Below are 13,893 nucleotides of genomic sequence, written 5' to 3'. Positions count from 1 at the left end.
AAAAACAAATGCCAAATGTCTTCTTTGATATAAGGAGAGTAACTAAGAACAGAGTAGGGACAAAGAGCATGAGAAGTAGATTAACATTAAACAGGGATGAGAGATGGGAGGGAAAGGGAGAGAGAAGGGAAATCGCATGGAAATGGAAGGAGACCCTCAGGGTTATACAAAATTACATACAAGAGGAAGTGAGGGGAAAGGGAAAAATAATACAAGGGGGAGAAATGAAGGACAGTAGAGGGGGTAGAGAGAGAAGAGGGGAGGGGAGGGGAGGGGGGATAGTAGAAGATAGGAAAGGCAGCAGAATACAACAGACACTAGTATGGCAATATGTAAATCAATGGATGTGTAACTGATGTGATTCTGCAATCTGTATACGGGGTAAAAATGGGAGTTCATAACCCACTTGAATCAAAGTGTGAAATATGATATATCAAGAACTATGCAATGTTTTGAACAACCAACAATAAAAATTTTTAAAAAAAGATGAAATTTGCTTAAATCTATAGTTACCTGTGGGATCAAAAATTGTTTTTTTTTTACAAATTAAATATATCATTCTAACAATGTAACTGCTGCTCTATCATTTTTAAAAGTTACATCAAGAGAAAAAAATCACACTCTAAAGAAGGAAAATGAGATGAGAGCACAAATCACTTAAGTATAAAAAATTCATATATTCTAAAAATCAACAGGATCTAGAACAAAAAGAATACTTAAAGGACAAATATAATTAGCTCTTAATATACTACTGATAAATTAATTAATAATACTAGTGTATACTCTAGCCCAGGATCAATTTCTATTACCAAATGCAACTCCTCAGGATTCTTGAGGAAACAAATTGTTGATTCGATCTATAAGGTAGTATAGTGAGATGTATGCTATATATGCTATATATCTTAAGAGGCTAATACCATCAAAAGAAAAATAATACAATTTTATAAAGAACTGTCTTTCAATAGTTTACCTTAAAATTGAGTGCTAAAAAAAAAAAGGAGAATGGAGTCATGTGCGGTGGCACACACCTGTAATCCCAGCGGCTCAGGAGGCCAGGCAGGAGGAACCAGCCTCAAAGCTAGCCTCAGCAACAGCGAGGTGCTAAGCAACTCAATGAGACCCTGTCTCTAAATAAAATACAAAATAGGGCTGGGGATGTGGTTTAGTGGTCAAGTGCCCCTGCGTTCAATCCCAGGTACCCAAAAAAAAAAAAAAAAAAAATTTTTAAAGAGAGAAGGGGTGGCAATTACGTCATAAACACACATCCATTGAAAGTTTCAGATAGAACCTAAGCCACCAATGGTAACTTAATAATTACTGTATCTACCCCTATGTCAAATAAGCAAAAGGTTATCTCAATAAAAACAGCCTGGAATGCAAAGGGAGATCCAGAGTCAGCCTGCTGAAGAGCCACAAAGTCAAAAAATATACAAGATAATAGAAAATATGCAACTGAAATGAATAGAGTGAAATTCTGTACTTTTTTTCTTTTTTCTTTTTAAAGACTGGGTATAGAAATCTAGGAGAAATATCTTAATGAGAACAACTAGTAAGACATTTTTACTATTGTATAATGCTAAGAAATGTTAAAGCTGAAAATAAAGGCCAATACTCAGTTGTCAAATTCAGAAGTCCTGTAGTATGTTTAGCTTTTCTCTTTAGAGACTTCAGTTTCTAATGAATAATAGTATTGAATAAAGGCTACCATTATTGATGACTCTTCACTGAGATTTAAGAAATAAAATTCTTTATCTGCTAATTGGTGCTAAGTATCAAGGACTTAACTGGCTGGAGTAGACAGAAGAAAGTGGTTAAGAGGCTTCAGAGAAACAACCCCTGCTGGCACATTACCCACTAGAGTAGACAAAGACTACTTATGTGAACTCCAGATTAAAATCACTAAAAATGTCTGTGTAGCACCAAATCCAACCTCTGTAACTGAACAGAAACTAAACAACTTTCAGCTTAGCTAAATGAAGTGATATAGTTTGTACTATGCGTCTATAATTTTACAAGTCACTAAACTAGTGAAGGTGCCATTTAAACAATAAAAACCTTTGAACTAAGTTTAGTACTTCATCTTTCAAGTTTCTATTCCATTTAATAGTAGCAAGACAATTGACTCCATAAATGTGTAACTCCCTTTCAAGAACAACGTGCTAGTCTGAGGACACAGCTTAGTGGTAGAGCACTTGCCTAGAGTGCTCAAGGCCCTGGGTTCTATCCCTCATCATGGCCAACAAAAACAAAAATGCTTTCCCTCTAGCTTATTAATCTATGGATTCAATTCACTGGTCTGGAGCAACTTTATTTACCTTGGACAAGCAAAACCACTATACCATGAAAAAGGAAGAAACTGATAATTTGCCTACTAGCCTTTTTATAGGCTTGTTAATCCCACATTCAGTATTTTCTTTGGGGGGAGGGTATCTTTAAACAAGTTGATAAGACCTTGAAATAGCATTTTTAACAAGTTAACATTTAATATGGGTTGAATATTACAGTTTAAAAAACAAAAAATATATTCAAACTTCTATAGAACAAATTTTAATACCTAATTTGGATGTGAATATCTGGTATAGGTTGAATAACCCTTATCTAAGGGTTTTTCTTCTCTCTTGGTGCTAGGGATTGAACTCAGGGCCTCTTGAATGCTAACCACATGCTCCACCACTGAGCTACAACCTTAGCCCAACCTTTATCTGCAATGCTTGGGCCCAGAAGTATTTCAGATTTTTTTTTTTGGTTGGGGGGGAGGGTCTAGATTTTGAAATATTACCAGTTTGAGCATCCCTAATCTGAAAATCCAAATGCTTCAGACACCTGAAATTTTTTGAGTATCACACTGACACTCAAAAACATTTTGGATTCCAGAATATTTTGGATTCCAGATTTTCAGATTAGGGATACTCAACATGTACTTAAAAAAAAAAAAAAAGTAACTTTCAGTTAAATCAGCAACCTTATGAGCAAACAATGAGTTTAAAAGTTACTAAAGAGAGGGAAAATAACAACATAAATGTTCCTTGGATGCTTTTGCTCTTTGATGGTTCATAGACACTATATTTGTAATCCCATCTAATGATGCTTTCTCTTTTTAAAGACTAGAGTATCTTTTCTTCTCCTAGGCATTAATTTCATAAAACTACTTCTATGGCTAATCCATATTGAAAGATGTTTCCAAAACAAATAGGCCTACTTTTCACCTTATCTACTATTTTTGTGAAGGCATACATTTAAGGAATATAAATCACACACTTTAGGACATGTATATTGATTTTTTTTTTTTAATAGAGAGAGGAGGAGAGAGAGGGGGAGAGAGAGAGAGAGAGAGAGAATATTTTTTAATATTTATTTTTCAGTTTTCGGTGGACACAACATCTTTATTTTATTTTATGTGGTGCTGAGGATCGAACCCAGCACCCCGTGCATGCAAGGGGAGCACGTTACCACTTGAGCCACATCTCCAGCCCTTGATTTTTTTTAATATTTAAAATTTTTTTAAATTTTCAATGGACCTTTATTATTTATTTACTTTCTTATTTATATGCAATGCTAAGAATTGAACCCAGTGCCTCACACATGCTAGGCAAGCAATTTATCACTGATACCAGTGAGCTACAACCCTGTCCAGGAAATGTATATTGTATTCAGAAACTACTTGCCTTGAATTTTTTTTCTCAATAAGGTTTATTAAAAAGCTCTGTTTCCTTACATGAAATTAATGCATGGTACCATTTAAATGATGCAACCATTTGCCAAATAAACAGAAACAATAAATTATACTATACTTGCAATGTATTATGCCTGATCAAGATTTCCCCATATATATTCAGTTCACTATCTTCCATTTGTTCAACTAAGCACTTCACAGTTCAAGATGTATTCCAATTCCCACAAAGACATAAGATCTAAAATGTAACCTTGGTCTATCTTTAGATAGTCCCAAAAAGGCCCCAGGAGAATGCTACTATTTAATGTAGAATAGTTATTTCTATCAATCAATCAATATCAGTAAAGAAGACATTTTAGAAAGGCTCTTTAACATCAAATTTTATTTACCTGTAATATCAAGAACTGTAGGAGATGCAATGTAGTATCTATGAACTGTTTCAAGAAGTTGAGCACCATGGCCTTGACCTTGAAATGGAGTCAATATCAGCATCTGACTAAAGAAATGATTTTAAAATTAAAATTTCACATCAGTTAAAAAATTGAGAATCATTTTAGTATTAGGAACATTTTAAAATCTGTGATTTTTTTTTAAGCTTCAAGAAGTCCAAAACTTATCAAAATACTCAAAACTGGTTTACTTTTCCACACTGTTTCAAAAGGAACAATGAAATAAATCAGTACATAGCCAGTGAATAATGGTGATTTTTTTAAACAAATCAACACTATTAAAACAAGTATTGGAAACTTCAGCAGTTCCTTCTTCTGAAATAAAAGACAAGGCACGTGTTATACTGCCAATTACCTTACACGTGGCCGGGTTTTGTCTGGGTACACATAGTAATTATAGACTGTCATGTAGCCTACGGTCGCAAAGAGTGTAGCTCCATCCTTATTATACTTCTCAAATCTGCAGATAAAACAGAAAGCCAAGCAGGTCAATTACAGTCGCGCTCCCATGCAGTGTCCATTTTCTTTTCCATTTTCTGACTGAATTTTCAGTGTCAGCAAGCTACTCTGTGAGGGCCCAATGGGTACACCTGCTATGTTCTGAATGTACAATTCACTTAATTGGTGTGCAGCAACTTGGATAAATCAGACCTCTTTACATCACTTCAGTGCACTTGCCTATTATAAAGATGAATAGGTGGCAAGTAAAAGAAAACACAGGCAAAGCTCATTTTACTGTTTAAGCCTACATTCAGGGCCCTAACGGACAACAGCATTTAATTCAGCTCTATTCTCAAGGTCTCCCAAAGCATAATGAAGGAAAACTCAAGCCTCATAAACAATAGTTTTTCTTTCCTGGGAAAAATATCATTATACTGTCCCAATAATTGGGCTGCCACAATTAAAATGCTGGCTTTGTGGAGGTAATAAGGTCTACTGTTGCTTTAGAATTGTACTTACACTAGAAAGTAGTGCCATCTTTCATCATCCACGTCAATAAAGCTAGCAGTTTCAATAAACCACATCAAAAAGGTCTGAAGCCTTTCATGATATTCTCGAAAGCCTCTACATGTCATGTCAGCCTAGGGAAAAAGCTAGGAAAAGTCAGGTGAAACTCATCACAGAGGTAAGTCAAAGTCTGCAGAACACAAAACTATCCTGTGGGAAAATGTTTAGAAGTCTCAGATTAAATGTGTACACAGACACACAAAACAGATCTATTTTTAATGTCCACAAAAACTTGTTTCCTAAAGCTAGAATAAATTACTAAGAATAAAATAAAAATTGCATGTAGACTTCAGGCACATGGAAGTAATTTTAACCAAGAAATATACAGATTTATCTTTACCTTGTATATCTGAAAAGTAAAGTTTTCTCCTCCTGTTGGACTGAGAACTGAGTATGTATGAAGTAAGGTCCCAAATGGCTTGAAATCAACTTCCTTTTCCAGCAAAGAAAGAAAATCATTTGTGTTTGTGCAAAATCCAGGTGGAATGATTTGTCTGATTTTGCCTTCAACATCATCTGCCTAAAGAATGTAGGATAAAAGACATAAATTAATAACACATTTGAATTTCAGGTGAATTATGTTCAGTTTCTCTAACATGGACAAAATCAACAAACTTCAATTCACCATTAAACTAAAGATATAAACACACTATAGTAAACTGGAAAAGGACATTTCAGGTCCACAAACCACTGTATCACAAATTTGAGATGAGCAAAACATAAAAACAAATTAGAGAATGCAGGGAGCCTAATATCAAGTGTAATAATAATGTCAATGTTATGAAATTTCTAACATCATGTAGAAAATGCTGAATGCTGACAACCTACCTTTATGACAACCTAAACTAGCCAAAACAAAAGGCTGCTTATTATTTTATATGTGTCAAAGAGACCATATTATTCAAGACATGAAAAGATCACCAGCAGTAGTTAAGTAACACTAGAGTCCAACCAAATGAATAGTAACTTCACAATAAACAAGCAGAGAGATAACAACTCCCTCATATGCCAACAAGCTAAAATGATAATTTAAAAAATATTCCTACTTAAGAAATATAGAAATTATATGAATGGCTATATTATCCATTCGTTCCTATAATGTAACAAAATTTTTAGAGACCTGGACTTGTGATAGTACAAAAAAGACAAGACTGAACAACAAAATTAAACTTGGAGATTAAAATTACCCATGTTAAACAACCTCAATGAATGTTAAAACTATCAGCTGAGCAGACTTCATAATCCTTTTCAAAACCCCAAAAGACCACTTGATTGAATACATTTACTACTTCTCTTTAACCATGAATATTTGATGAAGTCTTACAATAAAGTATTACTGCTTCTCACCAGGCAATAAAACTTAATGAATTGGTCTCAACTTAACAAAACCTTATCCCTCAATACAGTCCCTAAAAGCCTGACATTACATTCAACAAAATGAGCTTGCATTCTATTCAAACTTTTTCCTGAACAATGAGGCCAGGTTTTTACTTAATGGAGTTTGCCGTGAGTTCAGCTGTAATGTTTGTATTGTATCTATTTCCACAAGGACTGACACAAGAACACTTTGTGTTAACTTACTAAGCAGCTCTTTCATACCGTTTACATGCATGATGGGTATTAGTTCTAAACCAAGACCCTTGCTACTTAGCATTCAAAACAGGGATATTAAGATGCTTAGGACAAAATACACTACAAAAGGCTAATACAACATGCTACTAATTCCTGTCCTTTCAACCATTTTTTAACTAAGTAGAAGCAATGCACCTGCAGATGAATAGCACTTTATTATCATTCAGTTACATTTTAGGATAAGAGAACCAAGGATGGAGTTTATCACAAACAAGTTTTATTTTCAATGCTCTGGTACCACCAACATTTATATATAATTTGTTTGTAGCTATAAAAATAGGAGTTATTATTTAAAATATCTCTTTTCAACTATATGCCCAAGTTTATTTCTAATATGTATTATCAGTCCTTGTAATCTATTCACCCTCAAGATAAATTACACTTGATAGAACTACTTTTGTTTATTTACAAAGTACATACTATTTGATATTTTTTCTTAACACTGCTAACATGAAAATATCATCTTAAACATATACTCAATAACTACATGAGGAAGTTGTTATAATGAAGGATATTTGCAATAAGTTTGCTGTATAGCAATTAAAATCCAAAGTAGTGATGGATAAAGTTGTATAACTGTAGTTCAAGTTTTTAAATATCAAGAAAAAAGGGGTTTATAAAAAAAACTCATAGCAGGTATAATTTTAACCCTTAATAACCTTCTGTATGTCCTGTCCTCTAAATAAGGCATTGCAAAGAATGATCAAGTCACTTTGCCTATCATGAACCAAATCAAGCGGCAGTTCTGGTGAAAGACAAAGCTACCAAAAGTTTGAGCTCAATAAGGTTGAAGGAAAGTTAATATTTAACATTCAGCCTTTAAAGGATACTTATTGATTATAATATAGATTTTCAAATAAAATATTTTGCTCTGTGCAAGTCTGTGTTACTTCAAGAACTTTTATGAAGGGGAATGCTAAGTTTAAAAAAACAAGGAATCTTTATATATGTAAATATATGTGTGTGTGTGCGCGTCTGTGTCTGATATACTTAAACAAATTAAAATCAAATAAAGGCTGGGGCTGTAGCTCAGTGGTAGAGAGCCTGCCTAGCATGTGAGGCACTAGGTTTGATCCTCAATGCCGCATAAAAATAAATAAAATCAAATAAAAAAAATCAATCAATCAAATAATAAATAAATAAATATAGCTCTTCAAACCTAGTATTCAGAACTCAAACACTTTTTTTGCTCCAAGAAAAAATGTTTGCATTTCTGTTAAATGGATTTTGCATTAACAAAAAGAAATCCTACAACCACCATGTCTTAAGAGATCTGTATTCTTCTAAAATGTACACTTTAATTCAGTTAAACTGAAAATGTTAATTTTTCATATTGGATTACTGGTCTGATCATAAATCATCAGTAAGAAAAAGCCATTAAATAATTTTTTATTGACTGTAGAATTAAAAATGTAATGAAAGCTTTCAGTTCCAATGCTTGTGACTAAAAGTATAGATTCTACTTCTGAAGATCACTGAAAAATTGTCTTCAAGAACTTTATCCTAAATGTCAATTAAAATCAGATACAAGTATAGAAAGGGTAAGAAATTAAATGGAACAGAGCAAGAATCTAGAATGACTTAATTTATTTAATTAATAAAGCTGTTCCTTACAAATGTTCCCCTAACATTTGGTGATTTCTTTTTAAAGAAAGGAAAGCATAAAAGTAACTATTCTAGTTAGGTCTTACAGTAAGTGGGTCATGAAATGTTTTTAGATTGTGTAATCTCTCAACAATGGTCATTTCAATTTCCAGTGTTCTATCTTTGTTACACATAACAATGTTCTAACTGAGCAATTTTAACTTTTCCTTATCACTGCATAAAACAATGTGCCTGGGCTAGAGTTGTGGCTCAGAGGTACAGTGCTTGTGTACCATGCATAAGTCACTGGGGACTTTGTACTCATTCTTAAAACCCAATAACCTCTTTAGTATCATGTCTTAAGCAGTATCATTTGTCTAAATTTATGTATAGTAAGTTTCTTTTCTTTTTCTGTATCAGGGATTTAACCCAGGGGTGCTTCACCACTGAGCCACATCACCAGCCCTACTCCCCCACTTTTTAGACAGGGTCTCGCCAAATGGCTTAGGCTGGCCTTGAACTTGTAATCCTCCTGCCTCAACTTCCCAAGTGTCTGGGATTACAGATGTGCACCACCATGCCTGGTTATAGTAAGAGGTTACAATCAAGGCATGTTAAGTAGGTAAAACCTGCTCTTCTTTACCTGGCTAAAGTAGCACATAGATTTAACACTACTGTAATTATTGGTGGTTTTTCTTTTTTTTTCCTTCTTTTTTGCATTACTGGGGATTGATGCTGAGCTACATCCCCAGGCCTTTTTATTTTTTATTTTGTGACAGGGTCTTGCTAAATTGATGAAGCTGGCCTCAAACCTGTGATCCTCCTGCCTCAGCCTCTAGAATTGATGGGATTATAAACATGGGCCACTATTCCAATTGCATTATTATAATTCTAAGAATACCCAAGATATGTCACAAAAAGAAGGCAAAAGAAATTCTGCATCTATTTAATTTGCTTAAATTTATATTCTCTGACAACATTTAAACTTCAAATGTACAAATCTGAATATTGTTAAATGAAGGTCATATTATGAAAAAACAAAGGTTGTATGATGTTTATAATGCATTAGTGTTTTGCGTACTTGAACTAACAAGCAAAAGGGGTAGGGATGTATGTAGTTCAGTGGTAGAGAGTTTGTCTTGTATGCATGAGACCAGGAGTTCAATCCCCAGTACAGGGCAGGGGACAGGGACACAGGGACACGACTAAGCAAGATAAAATTTTCAATATATAATTTTAAGCTTTCTAATATTTCATTAAAAAGTATACCAATCAAAAACACTGTCACAATTGCTGTGCGGCAGGGGGTAGGGGATTATAGCATAACATTACTAGTATACCAAAGATGATGATGATGATGATAATGATTTTGGTACCAGCGATTGAATCCAGGGGCATTTAACTATTGAGCCACACTGCCAGACCCTTAGTGAGACAGGGTCTTACTAAGTTACTGAGGCTGGCTTTGAACTTGAGATCCCCTCCTGCCTCAACCTCCCAAACCACTGGGATTACAGGCAAGTGTCTCTGTGCCCAGCCAAAAATTATTTTTTCCTTTCCTCAAGGATAAATTTTATAAATACATAGGATTTTCCCATAAAGAGACTAAAAACTCCAGAAAAAATTTAAAATCTTCTTTCATCTAATTGCAAATTCAACCCAAATAAGTGGGAAACAAGGATAAAATGACTAAATTCATAGATAATACAACCTATCCATGTATGTCATGTTTCTCTATCAAATCTTTCTCAGAAATGCTAATAATTAGTAAGACTGAACAATCTTGGTCACATATCCCTTCACTAAAAAACAATGAATTTACTCCAAGAGAAGGCAGGAGGTATTTAATAAAAGCAAAAGTTAGGAGCAACCAAAGATAAACAAATCGTAAGTGTCTGATTAATCATGTTTATTATATTTGAGGAATCAGAATAATTATTTTGCCTTTGAAGAGATTTTACAAGAATCTTAATAATGACTAAAGAATTTTTGGTGAAATTGGAAAAATCAATTTGGAAAAGAAAATGAATCGATGATGAAAGAGCAATATAAGTAAAATTATAATAAGCAAATTAACTTTAAAGCAGATTTTCTACGGCTACTGACCCCCTAAAAGGGTTTATTTTTCATATAAAAATGTTACACCAGGTGGTGCATGCCTGTAATCCCAGCGACTAGGGAGGCTAAGGCAGGAGGAAGTTCAAGGTCATCCTCAGCAACTTAGTAAGACCTGTCCCAAAATAAAAAATAAAAAAGAGGAATGTAGCTCAAAGGTAACGTGCCTCTGGGCCAATCTCAAATAAAATTTTAAAATAAATAAAAACAATGCTACAGAGTATGACCTACAAAAACTCAAATATGACAGATAATAGTCCCAAACCTAAATATCCAAAACAAATTTGATATTTTTTTCCCATTTAAATCTTCCCCATATCAGGACCACTATCGTTTATGCAATGGTATTCAATGGGATTCTCATCTATCATATCTAAGTCAAAAGCGAAACTTACTGGTTACTGGTTCTACCTCTAAATAATATTCTCAATCTGACAACTAAATCCAGCATCTCCTCTAACACTGTTAGAGCATGTTAGAGACTAATGTTTTGTTCTTCCTTCTTTTACTCTTGCCCCCTATTATGTGTTCTTAGCATAGAAGTCAGAATCATCTTAAAAATGTAAATTATATGACTATGTACTTAAAATCTCTTAATGCTACTAATTATTCTTACCTTTTACAAACATCTTATTATTCAAAAGAAGACCAAACACAATCTAGCTTTGCCACCCCTTCAACTATCCCAGTTCTCCATAACACTTCTGAATTTGTTTATTTACTAGTTTGTTTACTGTTGACTAGTTGTTTCCTCTTGGCTAGAAAATAAATTCCATGAGAGCAATTACTTAGTTTTATTTGCTACTTTTTCCCTGGTATCAAGAACAAAGGCAGCAGCTAGGTATAGTGGCACATGTCTATAATCTCGGCGACTCAGGAGGCTGAGGCAAGAGGATCACAAGTTCAAAGACAGCCTCAGTAACTTAGCAAGGCTCTCAGCAACCTAGGAGACCCTGTCTCAAAAATGAAATAAAAAATAAAAAGTGCTGAGGCTGGCTAAGTGGTTAAGCACCCTTGGGTTCAATTCCTGGTACAAAAAAAAAAAAAAAAGAACAAAGAAGGCTCTGTGGAATGAACACTCTTATTGCAAAATGAGACAGAAGAGGCAAGCCCATTTCTCCAATATCCACTATGCTGCCTTCTTTTTTTTCCTTTTCCAACAAGGGGTGATAATAAATCTTTGTTTGAATACTATAAGAGATTGATTCCCTACACTTACCCAGTACTTTTAAATGAAAAAAAAACAAACCTGATTTTCAAGAATGTCACAATTAGAAGGCAAAGATTTGATTATGGAAAATCTCCATTTTACTAAATCTGCTAGTTTATCTAATTTTAAGTCTTTCTAAATGTTTTACCTCCACAACTACTACAGTATTATTCAGAATCACTTTTCTATCTGCATTTTTTTTTAATTTCCCAGGGACACAAACTACCAAATAAACATCAAATGTAGTTACGTATTCATCTGGCAAGCTTAGTAATTTCAAACATGTCTGAGAAGTGAAAGAAAAAACACAAAAAAACAAATAGTACTCAAAATATTTCTAACACACTGAATAACAAATATGAAGACGCTTTCATGATAAATATTTGAAGTGATAGATCTAACAATTACCCTAATCTTATTAGTGTATGCAGGTATTGAAATATCACACTATGCCTCACAAATATGTACATTATGTGTCAAAAATTTAGAAGTATTTTAGCCAGGCATGGTGGCACACACCTGTAATCCCAATGGCTCGAAGGCTGAGGCAGGAGGATAGCGAGTTGAAAGCCAGCCTCAGCAATGGCAAGGCACTATTCAAGTCAGTGAGACCCTATCTATTTTTTTTTTTTTTTTTTTTTGTGCTGCGGATTGAACCCAGGGCCTTATACATGTGAGGCAAGCACTCTACTAACTGAGCTAAATCCCCAGCCCCCTACCTCTAAATAAAATACAAAATAGGGCTAGGGACATGGCTCAGTGGTAGAGCGCCTCTGAGTTCAATCCTCAGTACCATCCAAAAACATTTTTTTTTAAAAATATTTAAAGATTATTGTTGACCTCTTTCATGCTGTACACACAATTCATGCTGCACATGATTCCATAAAACTTACCAATATATTATTTTTAATCCATAGATTGTTTGCTAGAGAAAAGCTCCCCAACGACAGCAATAAATTGGGAGCAAATAGTATAACACATGGAAAGGGGGCAAAAATATACACACACAATGTAAACTATAGAAATCAGTTAATCAACACAAGAGTATGGGCCCATGTAGAACAGGTCATAAACAGTCTTAACATTTTTTCTTTTGGTGCTGGGAATTGAAGCCAGAGACTTCAACGTTAAGCATGCAGTTTACCACAGAACTATAGTCTCCAGCCCCAGTCCTAACGTCTTTTAATCAAAGAGTTACTACATATTGTGTATAACACTACCAGGTGATCATCTCAAAGTAAGATCTTGATTTTTTTTTTTCCCTCAGTACCACTGAAAAACCCAGGGGCACTCTACAACTGAGCTACATCCCCAGACTTTTTTTCCTTCTCCTTCCTGTGATAGGACCTCACTAAGTGGCCTCCAATTTGCAATTCACCTGCATCAGTCTCCCAAGTAACTGAGATTACAAGGATACACCACCATGCCTGCTGATGTTTGTTATTTACTAGTGTGTGACCTTTGGCAACGCTTTTGCAATAAAACCAAACCAAAAAATAAATAAAGACCCAAGGATTTCTTCCAATTTCCAAACACAGATTCCTCATTTTTTTCTGAGCCTTCACAGATTCACCTTAAAAGTTCTTATTTCTTTCTACCATGATTATTTTTAGGTGATGTTTACTCTAAAATAATGTAGGCTGTCTTTCACACTGCAAACCAGCAGTGCCTCTGATGTCCCTATTTTTACCAACAGTCTGTTCAAGGTAATCTATATTTTTCCTTCCTTCCTCTTTTTTTTTTTCCCTTTGATATGTGTGTGTGTGTGTGTGTGTGTGTGTGTGTGTGTGTGTGCCTGTTTTGCTGGGGATTGACTCCAGGGCCTTGCACATGGTAGGTAAGTGCTCTACCACTGAGCTACAGGCTAGTGGCTCAGCCTTATTATTTTTTCATCATGAACCTCAAAATTAGGCCAGCCTCTACCCATTTCCAAATTTACTTCTACATTTTTAGTTATTTGTTACAGCAGCACCCCACCTCCTGGTATAAAAATCTATAGTTTTCTGTGAATGCTACAAGAAATTACCACAAACTTGGTAGCTTACAACCACATTTGTTCTCCATGTATAAAGGAAAAGTCTAAAATCATTATCAGTTGAGCCATAATCAACAGGTAGCACTCCCTCCAAAGGCTCCAGAAGACAATCCACTCCTCACTTCTTTCAGCTTCCAATGGCTAAGCATTCTTTGCCTTGTGGCCACATTTTGTAATAGTCTCGAAA

The 13,893-nt window shown here is 34.5% G+C and overlaps 2 protein-coding genes across 3 annotated transcripts in view; one reads left to right on the top strand and one right to left on the bottom strand.

Moving 5' to 3' along the window:
• The window catches only part of LOC107136651 (calcium-binding mitochondrial carrier protein Aralar1), a 224,861-nt gene that overhangs the window by 112,729 nt on the left and 98,239 nt on the right, over positions 1-13,893 (top strand). The gene's annotated exons all lie outside the window — the stretch shown is intronic.
• Positions 1-13,893, bottom strand: part of Hat1 (histone acetyltransferase 1) — a 46,044-nt gene that overhangs the window by 12,639 nt on the left and 19,512 nt on the right. For both annotated transcript variants that reach the window (XM_015479316.2, XM_015479317.2), the window contains exons 5-8: positions 5,471-5,650; positions 5,083-5,204; positions 4,478-4,582; positions 4,063-4,169 (exon numbers count right to left, since the gene is read on the bottom strand). In XM_015479316.2, coding sequence (XP_015334802.1) covers positions 4,063-4,169; positions 4,478-4,582; positions 5,083-5,204; positions 5,471-5,650 — 514 coding nt within the window. The remainder of the gene's footprint in view (positions 1-4,062; positions 4,170-4,477; positions 4,583-5,082; positions 5,205-5,470; positions 5,651-13,893) is intronic.

Source organism: Marmota marmota, unplaced genomic scaffold (genome assembly GCF_001458135.2).
Source record: "Marmota marmota marmota unplaced genomic scaffold, marMar, whole genome shotgun sequence".
Taxonomy (NCBI): Eukaryota; Metazoa; Chordata; class Mammalia; order Rodentia; family Sciuridae; genus Marmota; species Marmota marmota.
This window is presented reverse-complemented; position numbering and strand designations above follow the sequence as displayed.